General features: G+C 40.5%; 2 protein-coding genes and 1 pseudogene across 3 annotated transcripts; 2 read left to right on the top strand and 1 right to left on the bottom strand.

The window, feature by feature from the left end:
- Positions 1-2,216: 2,216 nt before the first annotated feature.
- On the top strand, positions 2,217-6,240 carry LOC126801690 (probable LRR receptor-like serine/threonine-protein kinase IRK). The gene is made up of 2 exons (XM_050529120.1): positions 2,217-3,999; positions 4,479-6,240. The coding sequence occupies exons 1-2, from the start codon at positions 2,540-2,542 to the stop codon at positions 5,926-5,928; spliced, it is 2,910 nt and encodes a 969-aa protein (XP_050385077.1). The 5' UTR covers positions 2,217-2,539; the 3' UTR covers positions 5,929-6,240.
- A 5,830-nt stretch (positions 6,241-12,070) lies between these two features.
- On the top strand, positions 12,071-15,636 carry LOC126801697 (U-box domain-containing protein 62-like). 2 transcript variants are annotated; one of them, XM_050529131.1, is made up of 8 exons: positions 12,071-12,631; positions 12,775-13,111; positions 13,238-13,319; positions 13,560-13,617; positions 14,221-14,309; positions 14,409-14,498; positions 14,575-14,645; positions 15,288-15,636. In XM_050529131.1, exons 1-8 carry the CDS (start codon positions 12,178-12,180, stop codon positions 15,409-15,411), a joined length of 1,305 nt encoding a protein of 434 aa, XP_050385088.1. In that variant the 5' UTR covers positions 12,071-12,177; the 3' UTR covers positions 15,412-15,636. The 2 variants fall into 2 exon arrangements, with proteins under 2 accessions (XP_050385088.1, XP_050385087.1); XM_050529130.1 differs by having other exon boundaries at positions 14,403-14,498; positions 15,288-15,633.
- A 230-nt stretch (positions 15,637-15,866) lies between these two features.
- On the bottom strand, positions 15,867-18,264 carry LOC126803780 (uncharacterized; annotated as a pseudogene).
- Positions 18,265-18,334: the final 70 nt, after the last annotated feature.

Below are 18,334 nucleotides of genomic sequence, written 5' to 3'. Positions count from 1 at the left end.
TATCATTGAAATAATAGGGGCAGTATATACATGTATTCATGGATGGAGGGCACTGGGATTACTTAGAAGAGCAATTTACACTACTGAAGAACATGGCTGATGCTTGACAGTGAAGAATTTGTAGTGCAGAATGGACTGTTGTTCATGGTAGTATAGTAAGTTCCAAAACGGCACCACAAAAACTTAGCTATATATATATATGCCTAAATGCAAAAAGACAACAAAAAATGCTGCTCCTGAAAACTTCACGGGCTTATTATCCCCTTGATGAAAACTCTGCTTGCGGATAAGGAACAACTGAACAAGTCCTAGCAGTTGGTTCAATATCAAATTATCAATGTCCCAATAATAAACCTTTAAAATCCCAATCATCATCAGATTTAGCCTTCCCATCTTCTGTTTTGTCATTAATCCAAATCCAATCCCAAACCTAAAATTGCTTTAGAAGCACATAATCCACCAGCCAGGCGATGGCAAATATGAAGACAAAACTTCTTTCTACTATTTTCCCACATTAATCGTATTGCTCTTGTTTGGGAAATTGAATTGAAGGACATAAACTATTTGATATATATTTTGATGAAGTTATAGGTCCTAATGATAACAATTGTCTACTGCTATACTCTTGAAGCATTCGTTGCTATATACTAAAGTGCATTGCTAGTAGGCGATAGCCGATAGGCTCACAAAACCCTTTTATGAAAATGGTGTGTATGAAATAGTATAGAAAACTTTGAAGTCCCAACCATATATAAATTTAAATTATGTGAAGACAAATTATTTGTGATTTTGTGTTTCTCAGCATGTAATAGGTTCGTTTTCCTTAGTTTGGAAAGTCCCCTTCATAGATTTGCTTGGCATTGAAGCATATTAATAAAAATGCCAACCTAACTGGACAAAAATCATAGAAAAGAGCCATACAGAAGGTAAGGGAGTTCTGAAGTGCATATGATACTTGAAGGGGAAGCTTTAAGGCCTCAGCCCTCAACTCTCAAGTAGCTCAAGTTATGAACAGCCCTGCAAAACTGTACAAGCCTGAAATTGCCAAGGATAACAAGAACAGAAATTGCAGGGGTGCATTTATAAAGGATCTGAGGGGCAAGAGAGTAGGGTAGGTTGCCCATAAAGGCAAGAGCATTAAAGGTTTTGGAGGAAGATGGAAAGCAAGAGAAGGATGAGTCTTTGTCACAGCCCTGCAATGTGCAGTTGTGCACCACTCCCACAACACCAAAGCTCTCACTCTCTCCCTCACCTTTTTTCTTCATTGCAATCCACCCACCATTGCTACCACCTACTTCATTGGCCTTTATTGCCTTTTTGCTGCCTTCTCTTTCTTTCTTCTTCTGTACACGCTGTTTATCCACTCTCCACCCAATAACTCACTCACTCAGATTGGCCCTCCTCTTCCCTTCCCCTCTATTCTATTCTCTTTTGCTTGCAATCCTGCAAATTACAAGTATAACCCATACAAGCAGTCCAGTTAGTTATGAGGGTCACTAACCTTGTTAGTAAAGGAACTAATCAGTTAGTACTGACATAGATCATAGATGTAGACGGAAGCAATTTTATGGTTTGCCACCAGGCTTAGAAAGAAAGAAAACCATGCAATACGTTGTTGATTTGATCATTTCAACCAACACATTATCTACGATTTTGTAAATTACAGCACACATTATGGTTTGTCACATTAGGACTAATACACGACAACGTAATACCTCAAACATTACGAACGAGACATTAGTAGTTTGGTAAATCATGATGAGTACTCCTCTATTCCTCCTAAGTTATCCGAAATCATAATTAATATTAAAACTTGCTGCGCAGAAAGCACCTAGATTCGCTCCATTCATGACTTCTGGTTGGTCCTCCTCCTTAATAACCTTAAACACCGTTATTCCCGTTAACCAAAGCAATGGCATAAGCCGTAATTCCCTCCAACTCCAGTGGCCTTCCCACAGTCGCGGTCGCCGAGCTCCGCCACTAGTGCCCTCCAAGTCAGCCACCCCCACCGTAGCGATCCCGCCACGTGTCCAGCACGTAATAAATAGCCTCCATCCACCACCACCACCACCCCCCGTCGCCGTTAATAAGAAAACGCAACCCTTCTTTTTCAGAACTTCAGAGAGAGAGAGAGAGAGAGAGTTTCATTCCCTCATTTCCAAGCTCCAAGTTTTTGCCACTTAACCTTTCAAAAACCCTACCTTTCTTTCTTCCAAGGCTCACCAAACTCCGGCGGATTTTTTCCGGCCAGGTACAATTCCCCGGTGAAACTTCCAATGCCGGCCACAGTCTCACACAACCAGCTCAAAGCTTCTTCCTTTACTCTTCTGAGCTCACTCTAAAGCAGCTTCTAGGGTTCTACAGCACCTCACTCCTCAACCCCCAATTTCAGTTTCCTAGGGTTCCTCATTTCCCAAACCCACCATTTCCTTAACCCAATCTAGCCGTTACAGAAAGTCCCCATCTTTCTCAAAAAAAGCTGCAATTTTTTTTCAGTTCCGGTCTGTGTTTTTTTTTAATGGCGTTGTAGCGCCGGGAAATGACGTCATATTTAGTCATGAAGCCGTTGCTGTTGTTATTGGTGGGCTTATTTTCTCTGTTTTTGGTTCCGGGGAGATCTCTGAACCCGTCGCTAAACGACGACGTATTGGGGCTGATAGTGTTCAAGGCAGACATCCAAGATCCGAAGGGCAAGTTGGGTTCTTGGAACGAAGACGACGACAGTCCATGTGGGTGGGTCGGAGTGAGATGCAACCCGAGATCCAACGCCGTCGTGGAGCTCAGCCTCGACGGGTTCTCGCTCTCCGGCCACATTGGCCGGGGGCTGCTTCAGTTGCAGTCGCTCCGGAAGCTCTCGCTCTCGAGGAACAACCTCACCGGAAACTTGAGCCCCAAGATTGCCCACATCGGCAACCTCCGGGTGCTGGATTTGAGCGGGAATGGGTTCTCCGGGGCCGTGCCGGAGGAGTTTTTCCGGCAATGTGGGTCCCTCAGAGTGGTGTCCTTGGCGGGTAACAAGTTTTCCGGCAAGATTCCGGAGAGCTTGGGGTCCTGCGCGGGTCTTGCGGCGGTTGACATGAGTTTGAACCGGTTTTCGGGGCCGGTTCCGGACGGCGTTTGGTCCTTGAATGCGATTAGGTCGCTGGATTTGTCTGGGAATTTGTTGGAGGGGGAAATTCCGGAGGCTATTAAAGGGTTGAAGAATCTGAGAGCTCTTGATTTGGGGAGGAATCGATTTTCGGGGATTGTTCCTGATGGAATTGGGAGCTGTTTGTTGTTGAGGTCTATTGATCTTAGTGAGAATGGATTCACAGGCAACCTGCCGCAGACAATGCGGGCACTTGGTCTGTGTGGGGCTCTGAATGTGCAGAGGAACTCGTTTTCGGGTGAGGTTCCTGAGTGGATTGGGGAAATGGAGAGCCTGGAGACTCTGGACCTGTCCGGCAACCGGTTTTCGGGTCAGGCTCCGAGTTCTTTGGGGAATCTTGGAGCTTTGAAGGTGTTGAATTTGTCTGGAAATGAGTTCAGTGGGAGCTTGCCTCAGTCTTTGGTTAATTGCACGAGCCTTTTGGCTTTGGATTTCAGTAAGAATTCTTTGGAGGGTGAGCTTCCTGGGTGGTTATTCAAGGCAGGGTTAGTTTCGGAGATGAAGCTGAGTGGAAGTAGCCCTTTGTCGACTGGAAGTGGGCTTCGAAAGCTGGAGGTGTTAGATTTATCCGGAAATGGTTTTACTGGTGAGGTTCCATCTGCCATTGGGGCCTTAAGCAGTAGCTTACAGGTATTGAACCTTTCGGACAACTCTTTTGTTGGTCCTGTTCCTGCTACTATTGGAGAGTTGAAGGCCCTGGATAGTCTTGATATGAGTGGGAATCAGCTCAGCGGCAGCATTCCTCTGGAAATTGGAGGGGCGATTTCTTTGAAGGAGTTGAGATTGGAAAACAACTTCCTCTCCGGAAAAATTCCGACTTCAATTGAGAACTGTTCTTCTCTTACCACTTTGTGAGTTTTCTTAAGCTTTTATTTGTTCATAATTTTAATTTATTCGTAATATTCTGCTTCTGTTATTTTAAGTGCTATGTTGGTTTGCAACTTTAGTTTAGGTCCCATTTGAATGTTTTGTAAGTAGCCTTGTTGAAATTAGCTGCATTTACCTTATTCTGGCATTGAGAAATACTGCACACAGAAAACTGGTCTGTTGGTAAAAACATCTTTCATGTTGTAGACTTTTAGAAGTATAGGGATTGAAAAAGAGATGAAATTCCTATTTGCTTTCATCTGTGTTTTATGATGCATATTTATGTGGATTTTTGTTGCTTCAATGTAAACTATTTCCTGGGTGTAAAATCCTTTACACTTATCTTTTGGTCTAGGATTCCTTGACGTATTCTGGGAAAAACCAAAATAACTTCCCTACTTTATCATTAACGTTGGACATGTCTGTCTTGTTTTTGATATATTCTTTTGGTCTAAATTTGCAGCATTGTATCACATAATAGACTCTCGGGTCCCATACCTGCTGCTGTAGGCAAACTTAGCAACTTACAGTATGTGGACTTGTCTTTCAATAACCTCTCGGGAGCCCTTCCCAAGCAGTTGGCGAATCTTCCCAACATCATTTCCTTCAATATTTCCCACAACAACCTCCAGGGGGAACTACCTTCGGGTGGCTTTTTCAACACCATCTCCCCTTCTAGTGTCTCGGCCAATCCATCGCTTTGCGGCTCTGCAGTTAATAAGTCTTGCCCTGCAGTCCTTCCCAAACCCATCGTTCTCAATCCCAATTCCTCATCTGACTCCAGCACAGGTGCATTGCCTTCCAAGTTTGGTCATAAAAGAATCATCCTCAGCATTTCTGCGCTCATTGCAATTGGTGCAGCTGCTTTCATTGTCATTGGTGTTATTGCCATCACCGTGCTTAATCTCCGTGTACGAACTTCCACATCTCGTCCTCCAGCTGCCATCACATTTTCAGGCGGGGATGACTTCAGCAATTCCCCCACTACAGATGCCAACTCTGGTAAACTTGTCATGTTTTCGGGTGACCCTGACTTCAGCACTGGCGCACATGCTTTACTCAACAAGGACTGTGAACTTGGACGTGGTGGGTTTGGAGCAGTCTACCGGACGGTTCTCCGTGATGGACGGTCTGTTGCAATCAAGAAGCTCACTGTTTCAAGCCTTGTCAAGTCTCAGGAAGAATTTGAAAGGGAAGTTAAGAAATTAGGAAAAGTGAGGCACGATAATCTAGTGGAGATTGAAGGCTATTACTGGACTCCATCATTGCAGCTCATCATATACGAATATGTATCTGGTGGTACTTTGTATAAGCATCTTCATGATGGAGCAGGTGGAAACTTCCTTTCATGGAATGATAGGTTCAACATAATTCTTGGAACTGCAAAGAGTTTGGCTCACTTGCACCAGATGAACATAATCCACTACAATATAAAATCTAGCAATGTCCTGATCAGCGGCTCAGGTGAACCTAAAGTGGGAGACTTTGGCCTAGCGAGGTTATTGCCAATGCTTGACCGATATGTTCTGAGCAGCAAGATCCAGAGTGCCCTTGGCTACATGGCACCAGAGTTTGCTTGCAAAACAGTTAAGATAACTGAGAAATGTGATGTCTACGGGTTTGGTGTTTTGGTTCTAGAGGTGGTGACAGGGAAAAGACCTGTCGAATACATGGAAGATGATGTTGTGGTGCTCTGTGACATGGTCAGAGGAGCATTAGAAGAAGGCAGGGTAGAGGAATGTATTGATGCTAGGCTCCAGGGAAGTTTCCCTGCCGAAGAAGTTATTCCGGTAATGAAATTGGGGTTGATATGCACATCACAAGTGCCGTCAAACAGACCCGACATGGGGGAAGTTGTCAACATATTGGAGCTGATCAGATGTCCATCGGAAGGCCAAGATGAATCAGGATGAATTTAACTTAACAGATGTTCAATGAAGGGATTTGCAATGAGTTATCCGGCAAAGAAGAATCACAGTTTCGTCTCAAGAATGAAGAAGAAACATAATTATTGATGGAAGGTTTTTTTTTTTTTTTTTTTTGCTTATTATTGTCTTAGCTTAGTTAATTTTCTTCAATTTGTGTATTTCCTGTTTATTTCTGTAGGTTCTCTTCCAGTGTGTTACAAGCAGAGCTAGGTCACTAGATTCTGCTTTGCCGGATTCGATTTTGGGTCCCTTTCAGATATTATCACTGCTAATCTCTTGTACTCTACCAGTGTCTGTCTCGCTCTTGTTCCTTTCAGATGGTTGATTCATTAATATTGACGTTCATACCAGATTCTGGTGAACATTAGCAGAATTGACTGATGATTCACATTATTGAACACTGATGATACACTTCCAAAAAGACAATGAAGGGCAGATTTGACTTTAAAAGATCCATGTGTGTTCCAATGATGCACAATGCAATAGAATACAATTTCTTCAAGTCAAAAGTGAGTTGAAAGCGTTTGGGAGATTGGAGAATCTTAGTGATCACTTGAAGGCAAGAAATCCGAACTCCAGAGTAGAATAATGCAAGAGGAGGAAGAAACCAAAATATGAGATAGTAGTATATGGACTGAGCTAGTACATTATACATAACAGACGATGCCTTGTCTAGGAATAGAAGCACCCATTTTATATTTAGCCACCCATGTCTTTAGGTTCTAATTTCATCTTTGTTTAACCCAATGTTTCTTTTACATCTTTGATATCTCTCTGACCAAAGTAGAAGAAAACTATGGCACTCTTAACTACTACACCACACAGAAAAGACCACCCCATTTTCTTTATAGGTTTTAGTCAAAGAAAATGAATTTTCATAGCCATGTGCATAGATTGAGAACCAATGCCATTGAGTTGTCCCTAACTAATAAAAATAAACCTGGTGCACTAAGCCAGGAGGAGATAAAATATGGTATTGGGTTCTAGAGATTTCAACAAGCACATGGCTTCTTCATAAACTAGATTTTCTGGGGAATAAGAGCATTAATGCAGGTTCAGAGACTAGATAGACCTTTTGCTTTGTAATGTTTATGAGCACTTATGCTTGGGTGCTTGGATTTGTATAATCTGTTGCTATGTTCCAAAATGAGAACTTCTATGGCACCTCATTAAAGATTTTGTCTTCAAAACAACATGAAATTTTCAGAATCAATCAATATACAAATGGGGAGGACAGCACTAAATCGAAAAGGGCTGTGAAAGGTGTTTGCTTGGGAGAAATATGAACTGAAATAGTATAGCAGAGAGAAAGCTTTACTGAGCAGCGTTTGTGCATAGGCGTTTGTGCATAGAGAAATCTTCTTTTAATATTTGATTTCATGCTTTGCTTGATTGAGGGACAAAAGGATCCATGCCATCTCACTACATGCACATGATGCACCTGCCCACACATGACACATGCCCACTAGGATTTGCTATGATTTGGTCTTGCACATTGCACCTCAGAAAATTGCTGAATATATTACTTTGAGAAGCTCAAACTCAAAACCTTTAACTATATATATGCAGGAAAATTGTCTGCTTTAGCCTTTTATGATGACCTTATTTGTATAAATAACTGAAACAAGGATTGGGTTCCACAGCTCAGCAGGAGTATGGACATTAGTGATGATTTTGAACAATAGTTGACCGTGAAACTTATAGGTTAATTTGATGGAGACAATTGTCTCATTCTTTAATTAATAATTAACGTTAAAAAACTTGATACGTATTGTTCACTCATTCTCACGATTAACAATTAACAAATGGTCAAGTAATAAAGAAATCATGTAGTACTTCATTATCCGACCTCTGACATACCACATGTACTTCCTTCACCCGAAGATGGATTGAATGTATCGAACAAACAAAATAATTAATAGTTACCCATCAAGGGCGAAGATGGAAATTTCACGAGCCAAGAACGCGACAAGGCCTTGTTGAGCGTACCAAATCCATGTCAAGACCGTTTTATATTCAATTTTGCCCCGTGCCATGATTTCACCATAAATTAATAAGTCTCGATAACACATTTTCTAAATGACAAAATATATATCCCGTTAAATGGATTGGATATTATATGAATTACATAATAGATAGATTATGCAACCACAGATTGCATGTACAGTTCAATATTTTACTACTATTAAGATAATTTTAACTTTTTATCTATATAAATAAATATTATGAATCACCAATTATTAGATCAAAGTTTTCCATCAGTAGTTGCTTAAACATTCTAACGTTTGTTGACGTTTTTTTTGTATAAGACAAAAAACTCATCTCTACGTTTTCACCTTCTCTCTAAGTGAAATACCTTTTTCTTCTCAAACCGAGGTGTCTCTTTCTCTCTTTTGGTGTTCGACGAACCCATAAATTAGAAATTGATGGAGATCAATGAACCCATAAAAATTAGGGTTGTAGAAATGGGGGAAATTCGAAAAGGGGGAGCCAAACTGATTGGGTTTACTGAGGGAGAGGGAGATGTCCTGGACATGGCAGAGGTTTGTGAAGAGACGAGGGGTGGTCGGGTGACTTGGGTCCTCTGTAAATCGGTGAATTAGAGTTGATTGGGGTTGTGGTATTACCATTTCCCATTGGTATTGCTCATATGATCATGATGTTGATGGGTGGAGGTGTTGTGTTGAGTTGTTGAAACAGATTGATGGAGAACCTAACAAATTGATGACTTCCGATTTGTTGCCGAGATTGGGATCTTATTTTAGATCAAACTTTAAACAAACAATTGCTGACGATTCAAATGCAGGCATACATCAATTGACACGACCCATCCCAAATATTAACTTAATATTTAGGATAAGTCGTGCGGGGACTACTGACAAATGGGGCCTATCCAAAAATCAGCATAGCCTCCTTTGAAAGTAGTCAATCCAACCTGCAAAAACAATGCACTTCTAACAACATCCAACCATATCCAACTTCCACAACAAATAATTCAAACTTAGTTACACAACTTAAATCCAACCTCTTAAACATCAGAAAATCATCCAAATATATTCAAAGTATCAGAGCAACTAAATGACATAAAGGAAATCAAAACGACTTGTAGGCTAAACATGTAACCTACAGTCTGGCAGTCGGCGGAAGAGAACGCTGCCTCACGGTAGCTATAGGATGTCTGTAAACCTGCGAACTGGGCATTTAAAACGAAGGGCCCAGGGGAAAGCATTTAAAATGTTAGAGTGAGTGGACAAAACCAAGTATCAATACATAACCATATATTTTATACTTCCCCATTTTCCTTTTATACCAAGAAAATTCAATGCATGTACATTTTAATTAAAAAAACTTTCATAAATAGAAATATTCTCATAAAAATTGAACTATACCCCGCTAGTCAAATAATTCATTGAGAATACTGATAGAAAGTCGACTAGCCCCGCTAGTCAAGTAATATCACCAAAATAGGAAAGATGGACTAGCTCCGCTAGTCAAAATAGAGGATGCCAAAACAAATAAAGGAATAGACTAGTCCCGTTAGTCAACATGAAATAAGGAATGCCATACCATATGACCCTCGGGCCAGAATATATATATATATATATATATATATATATATATATATATATATATCAAATCTCGAATTCTCAATACTGTCACGTCACGTTCACAGATATGATATTGAGTCGTCATATCAGTGTCGGCTAAATAACCTTGCCTCCCCTGGCGGCATTGCCTCTCAAGCGGAAGAGTGAATTTGTATGCTAGCATAATCATCTCAAAAGTATGGCCTTATAAAATAACTAAGCCCGCTAGTCACCAGATAATAAATGAGTGAAACCACATAAAATGGACAATATTCTTATCTGTTGATCATACCTCCTTTATAAGCTTAAAAGAGAGAATACCGGAAATAATAGAATATGATTCCATTGATCGTGCCCCTTTTATAAGATTAAAGGAGATGATACCGGAATAAAACAGAAAATCATTCTTATCCGTTGATTGTACCCCCTTTAAATAATAAAAAGAGATGATACCTGATTAATAATAGATAGAACGAGTACAGTTCCCCACCGTACGTATAAATCTCAAATATAATCAACAATTTCTGAGAATCCCGTTCCCAGATAAAAATCCACAACTTCCAAATAAATCAAGTAAGGCGTTATATATATTTCTCACACTTATTTCCAAAACAACTAAAGGAAATATCATATAGATAATCAAGAAAATCAATTAAATTCATATAACACCAAAATCACTTAAATATAAATATTCATGCATGCATTTAATTCAAAATAAAAATTCACTCACAGTAACCGAGCTACGCCGAGGATCGGTATGAAGTTCCCTCAACTCGAGTCTCTCCACCTCCTGTTGCAGAGACATAAAGAATTAATTACACAATCCGGTAATATTTAATAAACGAAAAACAACAACTCTCACTCGCCCAAAACCATTATCTCTTCCACCAAAAATTCCTCAACTCCACTAACAACCCCCGTACACTTCCCACAATATTCTAACATCCTAATACTGCGAGTTCCCCAATTTATGGGTCAAACCACAACCTTTTACAGATAAAATACGGACAATACTCGCACCAGTACCCCCAAAAGTCCACCAAAAATTCCACAATTAATCCTATAACATCCTCAACCATCACATAGCTTAAAAAATGCCATTAAAAACCCTCCGACATGGCAGCAGTCGCCCCCGGAGCCACCGGAAGTGGCGGCGGCCGGCCATATTCCGACCACCACCAATGACCACCAAATTTTACCACCACAATTCAAAAGACATTCCTAACAACTTTCTAGTTCACAACATCAACCAATTTCAACTCTAAACTATCCAATTTCACCATTTTCCGAAAAATCCAAATTTCCAAGCCCTAGAATTTGAAATCGTCGATTCGATCAGTTACACTTCGAATTGGTTCAATTCATTCGGTGAGATTGTAGCATGGAACAAGACCTTCAAAACGCACTAAGTATCCCGACTTATGGTGGCCGGAGGAGGGAGTTCCGACGAGAAGATGCGATCGGCAGGCAGACCTTCTAGGCGTCACTCCTCCAAGCTTTTGAACAGGTTCCGTGCGGCGGCCTGGAGTGGTCGGACGGCGGAGGTCAGACGGATTGAAGGCGACGAGTCGGGCTCGGCTCGGGGAAACGCTGCTCTCCTTTTTTATTTTATTTTTTCTGCTTCCTTTCCAAAAATGGAAACTTACCCCTATATACAAAATCTCCACCGTGAATAGTAACTTTTCTAAAGGGGCGTTTCTCCGACGACACACTTTTACGAGAATATCTGAACCCCAAAATACTAAAATCAGATTTCAGTTACGAACGTACCTAAATTTGAACGATAATACTATTTAATGAAAATAAAAGATTGAGGTCGTACTATCAATGCTCACCCATCACAAATCCGAGGGAACTGGGAGTCCCACGTGTCCGTCGAATGGTGATGGTAAGATTTCATTTATTGATTTCACCTCCTTGTTTTTGGACAGAATGGAACAGATGAAATAGTAACGATGATTTTCTTAAAAGTCACGTGATAGGCACGTGTTGGTGGTATCTGCACGTGTTGGTGGAACTCTTTACGATTCATTATTAATTCTTTAACATAAGTATATAGTAGGGACAGTGGTAATAAAGATTAGGTTAAATCACAGCAACTAGAGGCTTGCTGATTCATGTACTAAATTCTGTCTAAATCGAGCTCAACCTTCATTACAAGTTTACAACTAGCTAGTTAATATTAAACACTTCATTTATCATCATCTTCGATCCTTAGATTGAGTGGCGTGAAGTCAACGTCTCCGTCAACACGATTCGTACTTGTACGATCTGCTTGATCACTTTGAGCTCATTCCGACACATCCTAAGATGGCGTGTCCAAAATCCAAGGCATAAGCTTGATCAAATACTATTCAACATATCCATATATAATTATAATATGCACATTTCCAATTCTACAAGGTCCTTATTTCAATTATAAAACTTAACACTTTTTCCCCTTAAATATTTCCTATTTTCATTTGAGCCCTCCAAATTGTAAAGCTTCAAACTTTGTCCACTTTCCCAAATCAAAACCCCCTTTCTCAAATGAGCTCACTTGTCCTTTTCTCTACTCAATCACTCTGCTAAAACCCTAATTTCCCAAACCCTAAATTTATCCCCAAATCATGCCCAACTCCACAAATTAGGGTTTTCCAGCTCAACCATGTCCTCCGAAGAACTGGGACTCAACTCGCAGCAGCTAGTTTTCCACCAAGACGACACCTTGAGGTTCGGAGCACCGCCCCAGCGCCGGGTCGGGGACTCGGGTCCGAAGACCCGAGAGCTCAGCGGCTTCATCGACGATCGGTTCTTCCCGCCGCAAGGCGCCGACTTCCGGCGGAGCTTGTACGGCGAGAACCTGGAGCGGCGGGACCCGCCGGAGCCCAGGAACTGGAATCCGAATGTGGCCGCCGTGAGGACGCCGAGCGGGGAAGGATCGGACGACGATGAGGATGACGAGGAGGATGACGTGGAGGAGGACGACGATGACGGCGACGTCGGAGGGTTGTTCGGAGAGGAGAATCGGAGCAAGGGCAGTGGTGGAAATAATGGGAGTAATGGGGAGGACAAAATGGGAAATGGGAATGCTAAGCACCAGCAGTTCCATTCTTCTTTTGGTAAGTTTTTTTGGCGGAAAGTTTCAAACTTGAAGAGGTTATAGAGTTGAATTGTTCCTTTGCAAAAAAAAAAGAGTTGAATTGTTAAAAGTTTCTAAATTTGGAAAGGTGTGTTGATTTTGGAATGTTTTGATGGTTTTAAGGTGGGGCTCTGTTATTAGGATCAAGTAGAGAGGTATTGGAGAAGAACCATAGTGTTAGCGTAGGGCAGCAGACACTGAATAATAACTCCAGGGATAGTCCTGGCAATAATCATCAGTTGCCTGGAAGGCTTGGGAGTTATCAGAATGCAGTTACAGTGGCTGAATCATCGGACGGGGACATGTACTATTCGCAGTATTTGCAGGGCTCTGAGGGCTCTGCTGCTACTCAGAAGGATTCGGTTGTGGAAAATGGTTGTGGGTTTAGTGGAAGAAAGGATGCTTTGTGTTCGAGCGAGTCTGGAGACTCATTGAGGGCGATTCTCTCTGATCCTGTGACGTAAGTCTCATCCGTTCATGTATTGATTTAGTACGACAGATTCATACTTTGTGTTGATCGTCTTGATTTTGAGCTTTACACTGAGATGGAATTGGGGAATTATAATTTGTGGTATGTGGCTTTCAGGGGAGCTCTGATGGATGACGCGATGATATTGCCTTGTGGGCATTCATTTGGAGGTGGTGGAGTACAGCAAGTTATTAGAATGGTGAGCTCCTAGAAAACACATTTGTATCTCTATATGCATGTGAAGAGAGCTTAGGGATTTGTTGATCTTATATCTACCTCGTCCTTTGCTTTTAGTTTCCATGGGTTGGCATTTGGGAAAGAGAGTACTATTTTTTTATGGTTTTGCAAACATAATAATCCTGTGTATCAGGTCTATATCCGTTTGTGTTGGTATATGTCAAGTTGATTCTTTGTTCTGTATTTCTTAATTTGTTTTCAGAAAGCTTGCTTCAGCTGTTCTCAGTCAATTTCGGAAGACTCAATTGCTCCAAATCTCTGTAAGTCAAACTATTTCACTGATAATATACTTCTACTTCCTTACAGTTTCTAAGTTCGTATATGTCCTACTCTTAGTACTCAGCATAGCTTACCTTGTACTGTTGAACACATATAAAGGGGACAGTAATACATCACTTTCCAGCATCTTAGTTCTATTTGTTCCATGCCGGATCCTCTTAGCCAACACTGGCATATTAGCATCCCCGTCTCATTTACAACACATAGGTCTGTTATGGCATGTCTAAATTTTCTGTTAAAGCTCCGCAAGGGGAGAAAAGTTGGTGATTTTAAAGAGAATTCTTATAAAAAATTTATTGTGTAAAACTGAATAATACCTAGAAATTAATACTGAAAGAGAGTGGAATAGAGCATCCTGATTTGTGGAATGGAATGCAGAGGGATCAGCATTAACTGTCCTTGTAGGTAGACCATGATTTCACTATGACATTGACATTTAAAGGGAAAGAATTTGGGGTCTTTCTTAGCTGAATAAGAAGGAAACACTGAAGTAACTTCAGATGTACTGTGTAGAAGGTTCATATGTCTTTGTTTGAAAGGAAGAAGGTTCATATGTTAAAATGCCATTTTGTTTAAATTTGCAGCTCTTCGAAGTGCTGTGCAGGCATTCCGTCGTGAAGAAGAGTTGCACTTTTATCGCTCATCCAAAAGGAAAAGAGAAAGGTCTGACCAGGTTTGTGTTTTAATGCTTCGAATCATGACACAAGTAAGTTTCCTAGAAGGTATCACAGTTTTGAAATGGACAACTGTTTTCCTTCTGTTATAGGACAAGGGTGGTTATGGTGATTTAGCACTCACGGATCCTCCTAGGGGTAGAGGTGTTCAGTTTCCATTTGCTGTGACAGACCGAGTTATTATAAAGGTTAGCAGAATTATAAGCTTGGCTTTAATTATTGTTCCTTGTTTTTCTGTCTAATTATAGAGTGAAAATGTCACAGGGTAATAAGAGGACACCACAACGGTTTGTTGGGCGTGAGGCAGTTGTAACAACACAATGCTTAAATGGATGGTTAGTCATTTTTTTACCTCTATTCCAATTTTATATTTATAATTTCAGTCCTTTTCCAAAAAGCTTCATCTCGATTTTGGACGTTTCCTTTCTCTCGAATGCAAGCAAATGTGATGGCATGACTTGTTGTGTGATTTTTGAATTAGTTCTGCTGCAATTTATTATTTATTGCTAATGATGGAGCTGAATAATTATAAAGGATTCATGTAATCAGCATAATGATTAGTGGCCCTGGTCTGTTGAGGCATAGAACAACTTTATGGGTAGAGACATAGAGGGTAAAGTTTCATTATCCTTTGTGCTTTGCTTGTGAAGTGAACTTCTTCTAGATGACGTTTTATTCTTGCTTTGGATGACTTAGGATACAAGATGTATGTTGAACTTAAAATTAGTGTGGCTACTCAATATTACTTAATAGAAGACTTTTCTGTCTCAGAATTAGTGTATCATCTTGCTGGACAAAGTTAAACAAGAGATAGTGCACATAATCTAGCGTATAATTTATGTAGCCGAATCTAGTAACTATCTTATTTGATTGGTATATTTCTATCCCTTGGATTGTTTTTCTCAAGCAAGATGCCAGCTTAGAATTGTTGCCTTTAAACCTAGAAGTGCTGTCACTAAACCCATTAGCATCAACAGGTATGTGGTAAAGACATTGGATAATGCAGAGAGTGTTAAATTGCAGTATCGCTCACTTGCCAAAGTATCAGATGATTCACCATCCAAGGCACTACCAAGCAAGATGGCACCTAACTGGCTTTAGGCCTATATACAGAATATAACGGTACTAGTTTGTTGCTGATATGCCGCCCTATAACTAACGTTGTTTGTATAATAAGTTACAGTCTCTAGTTAGAGTTGTATGTCTTAAGCAAACTGGTGATTTTTCCGGCCTTGTAAATTGTATTGTCACAGATGCTTCAAGGAGAAGTTAGAAAATGTAGATTTAGATTGTACAAAGAATATGTATCTCACGTTTTCAGCATTTCGAAGCCCATTAGAGTATATAAATTCAAACAAATGTGTAAAAATTGATTTGTTGCGGCATTGAATTTTAAAATGGGAAGGCGCTGCTTGCCTGCTTTAAGCCTCTGAATTACATTTTTGAAGTGCAGCATTCACATATTTAAAGGTGGCTGTATCTTACTGCTGGAGAAAGTTATAATTTGAAACCGTGTTCTACCTAAGGCAACGGACCATCGCATATAGTTGCGGAGGTTATTTTATACATGCACCACACTTACGAGTAGAGTTTAATGTAGCTTCATTCTTTAACATGAGAACACGCCCAGTAAAGTGGAAACTATTGCTGCACTTGCTTACTTTCTGCACAAATAGGTCGAAATAACTAGAACTTATTTGCTTACATTTTAAAGGGTCCTTTAATGTTGGCTGGCCTCTTGGAATCCCCACTGACTATCTCTCATCGTTCTTTCCCCGTCCAGCAAGACTAGTTTTCCATTCTGCAAAAGTATATCGGTGACCTGAACAGATTGTCTTACAGCTACTTCTGGATGCTATAGGAACATTCTACTTGGTGGCAAAACACAACAGTGCTATAGATCGAAGAATTTGACAAAAAGCTATGCTACTTGCACCACTATAGTTAGAAAATCAAAATCCTCAACACTACCTTGGAGATGCAATCCCTGATAATGTCTTTAGAGTGAAACAAAGTTTAGAACCTGGAATATGGACACCTAACACAGCCTTCCAGCACTGAAAGCTATTCCGTCAAAATGAACTCTCACAGCTCACAAGAGACCTGGTTGCAGACTTGCAGGAGTATAGAGGCGCAATCTACGATCCTCATCCTCTTAACACTTAACTTTTACCGGAGCTTTTTCTCCTTCAATAAGTTTCATTATAGAAAGGATAGCTAAGGCGTAGAACAACATTATGGGTAAAGTTTCATTATCCTTTGTGCTTTGCTTGTGGAATGAGCTTCTTGTATGTGGCGTTTTGTTCTTGTTTAGGGCTTATGACTTGGGAAACCAAGTATCGGAAGACTTCCTGACACTAACTGAGAATCCTGCACCATGCCGGACAAAGTTAAACCAGAGATGGGGGCACAAAATTTAGCTTATAATTCTGGTACAGTAACTAGCTTATTTCATTGGTATATTTCATCCCCTTGGTTACTTTTCTCAAGTGACATCTCGCTTAGAATTGTTGCGACTAAAGCTAGAATTGTTGCGACTAAAGCTAGAATTGTTGTCACTACTCACTAAACCTTTAGCGCGGATCAACAGACAACAGTATGTGGTAACGACGTTGGATAAGGCGTAGTGTAATTATATGAGATTGAGCAATGTAATGCAATCTCTTTTCCAATTGAGCAGGTTGAAATTGAGTCCTTTAGAGAATAATTGCTTGTGAAAAAGGAGAACACGGATAACTGTAAATAACCTAAGGATTGAAATGGCAAACACAACCTGTTTAATATGATCAGTTTATCATTCCTATGAAGATAGAGACGAAGATCTTCGATGCTTTGCCAAAGCAGTGACTCAAGACTCGAGACATGTACCACAGAGAGCAACACTAGGATGAAAACAACTGGTCTCTACTCTAGTAGAATCCAAATGGTGGACCGTGGACTACGTAAATCGCCAAGTTAACTTCTAAATTAAGGTCACCGTTGCCAATACTTAATTTCTCCTGTTGTTGCTTACGAACATGAATCACCTTCACCATCATCTTGCCTTCCCAAAAGCAGCTTCATACTTGCACGGAGTTCTTCCTTCAACTCATGGGGGGGGGGGGAAGGCCAGCTGAAATTGGACAAGCAGTTTAAGGGCCTCTTTATATGGTTATTGAAAACAAAAGGCAATAATTGAACGTCGCCATCTTACATTCTCCTTCCTGAGCCTTTTGAAATCATCATTTCTTACCATGCACTATGCAATAGAAAGGAGTTCAAACCAATAATCATATCCAGTAGCGTTGGAAGCTGTAGCTGCAAGAACATGAACAAAACTGAAAACTTAGAGGATTGTTATTAATAAGCGAATGCAACCTCAGAACGTTCCAGCAGTACTTTAAACCTGTTTAGTCCTTTGGGAGAGGCATGGATGGGGTAGTCTGGCCTCTGGTAATCTCAAGTACCTCGCTCTCATCGTTCTCTAGGGACACAATCAGGTGGCAGTGGTAAATTCTTGAAATGTTTACTTTCAACATCAAAGGCACGTATGAAACGAGAACGACGAGAATCACGTTGACATTCGCAAATCCAATGAAGAAATCCATTATGAAACACCCCATATTCATTACCAACATCACCATATATATTTCCAGTGCTTCTCCAAATCCCAGAGCCCACTTTCAAAACCATTACATTCAACTTGTAACACAAGGATTTCTCTCTTTAAACAGCACAACCTTGTAGTCATGACTAGCTTATAGGACTAAACTCAAACACAAAGTGACGTGGATCATTATCCCTGACCTGAAAAATTGGAAGAGATATAGACTCTCAAGTAATAGGATTGGATATATTAAAATGGAGATAATTAGTTTTACAATTACGATGGTCGACGGAATAAGCAAATTAAGGGTTGGAACCCAGAACGCCTGAAGAATAACGTGTTTTGATGAAGAGAGGGTCGAGAGGCATCATCTACAACTAAAGACCGTTTTAAAAAGCAGTTGAGCAGTTCCATCGAGATGATGGACTATTTGGGTTT

The sequence above is a fragment of the Argentina anserina genome, chromosome 7, assembly GCF_933775445.1.
Source record: "Argentina anserina chromosome 7, drPotAnse1.1, whole genome shotgun sequence".
In the NCBI taxonomy this organism is placed as follows: domain Eukaryota; kingdom Viridiplantae; phylum Streptophyta; class Magnoliopsida; order Rosales; family Rosaceae; genus Argentina; species Argentina anserina.
Note: the sequence above shows the minus strand (reverse complement) of the source record. Positions and strands in the feature narration are given on the sequence as shown.

Excerpts from the sequence above, each read along its gene's own strand:
- LOC126801697 (XM_050529130.1), top strand. The coding sequence starts at position 12,178 with ATGTCCTCCGAAGAACTGGGACTCAACTCGCAGCAGCTAGTTTTCCAC. Across the intron at positions 13,112-13,237 it reads ATTCTCTCTGATCCTGTGAC|GGGAGCTCTGATGGATGACG; the intron begins GTAAGTCTCATC and ends TGTGGCTTTCAG. Across the intron at positions 14,646-15,287 it reads ACACAATGCTTAAATGGATG|GTATGTGGTAAAGACATTGG; the intron begins GTTAGTCATTTT and ends TAGCATCAACAG.
- LOC126801690 (XM_050529120.1), top strand. The coding sequence starts at position 2,540 with ATGACGTCATATTTAGTCATGAAGCCGTTGCTGTTGTTATTGGTGGGC. Across the intron at positions 4,000-4,478 it reads TGTTCTTCTCTTACCACTTT|CATTGTATCACATAATAGAC; the intron begins GTGAGTTTTCTT and ends CTAAATTTGCAG.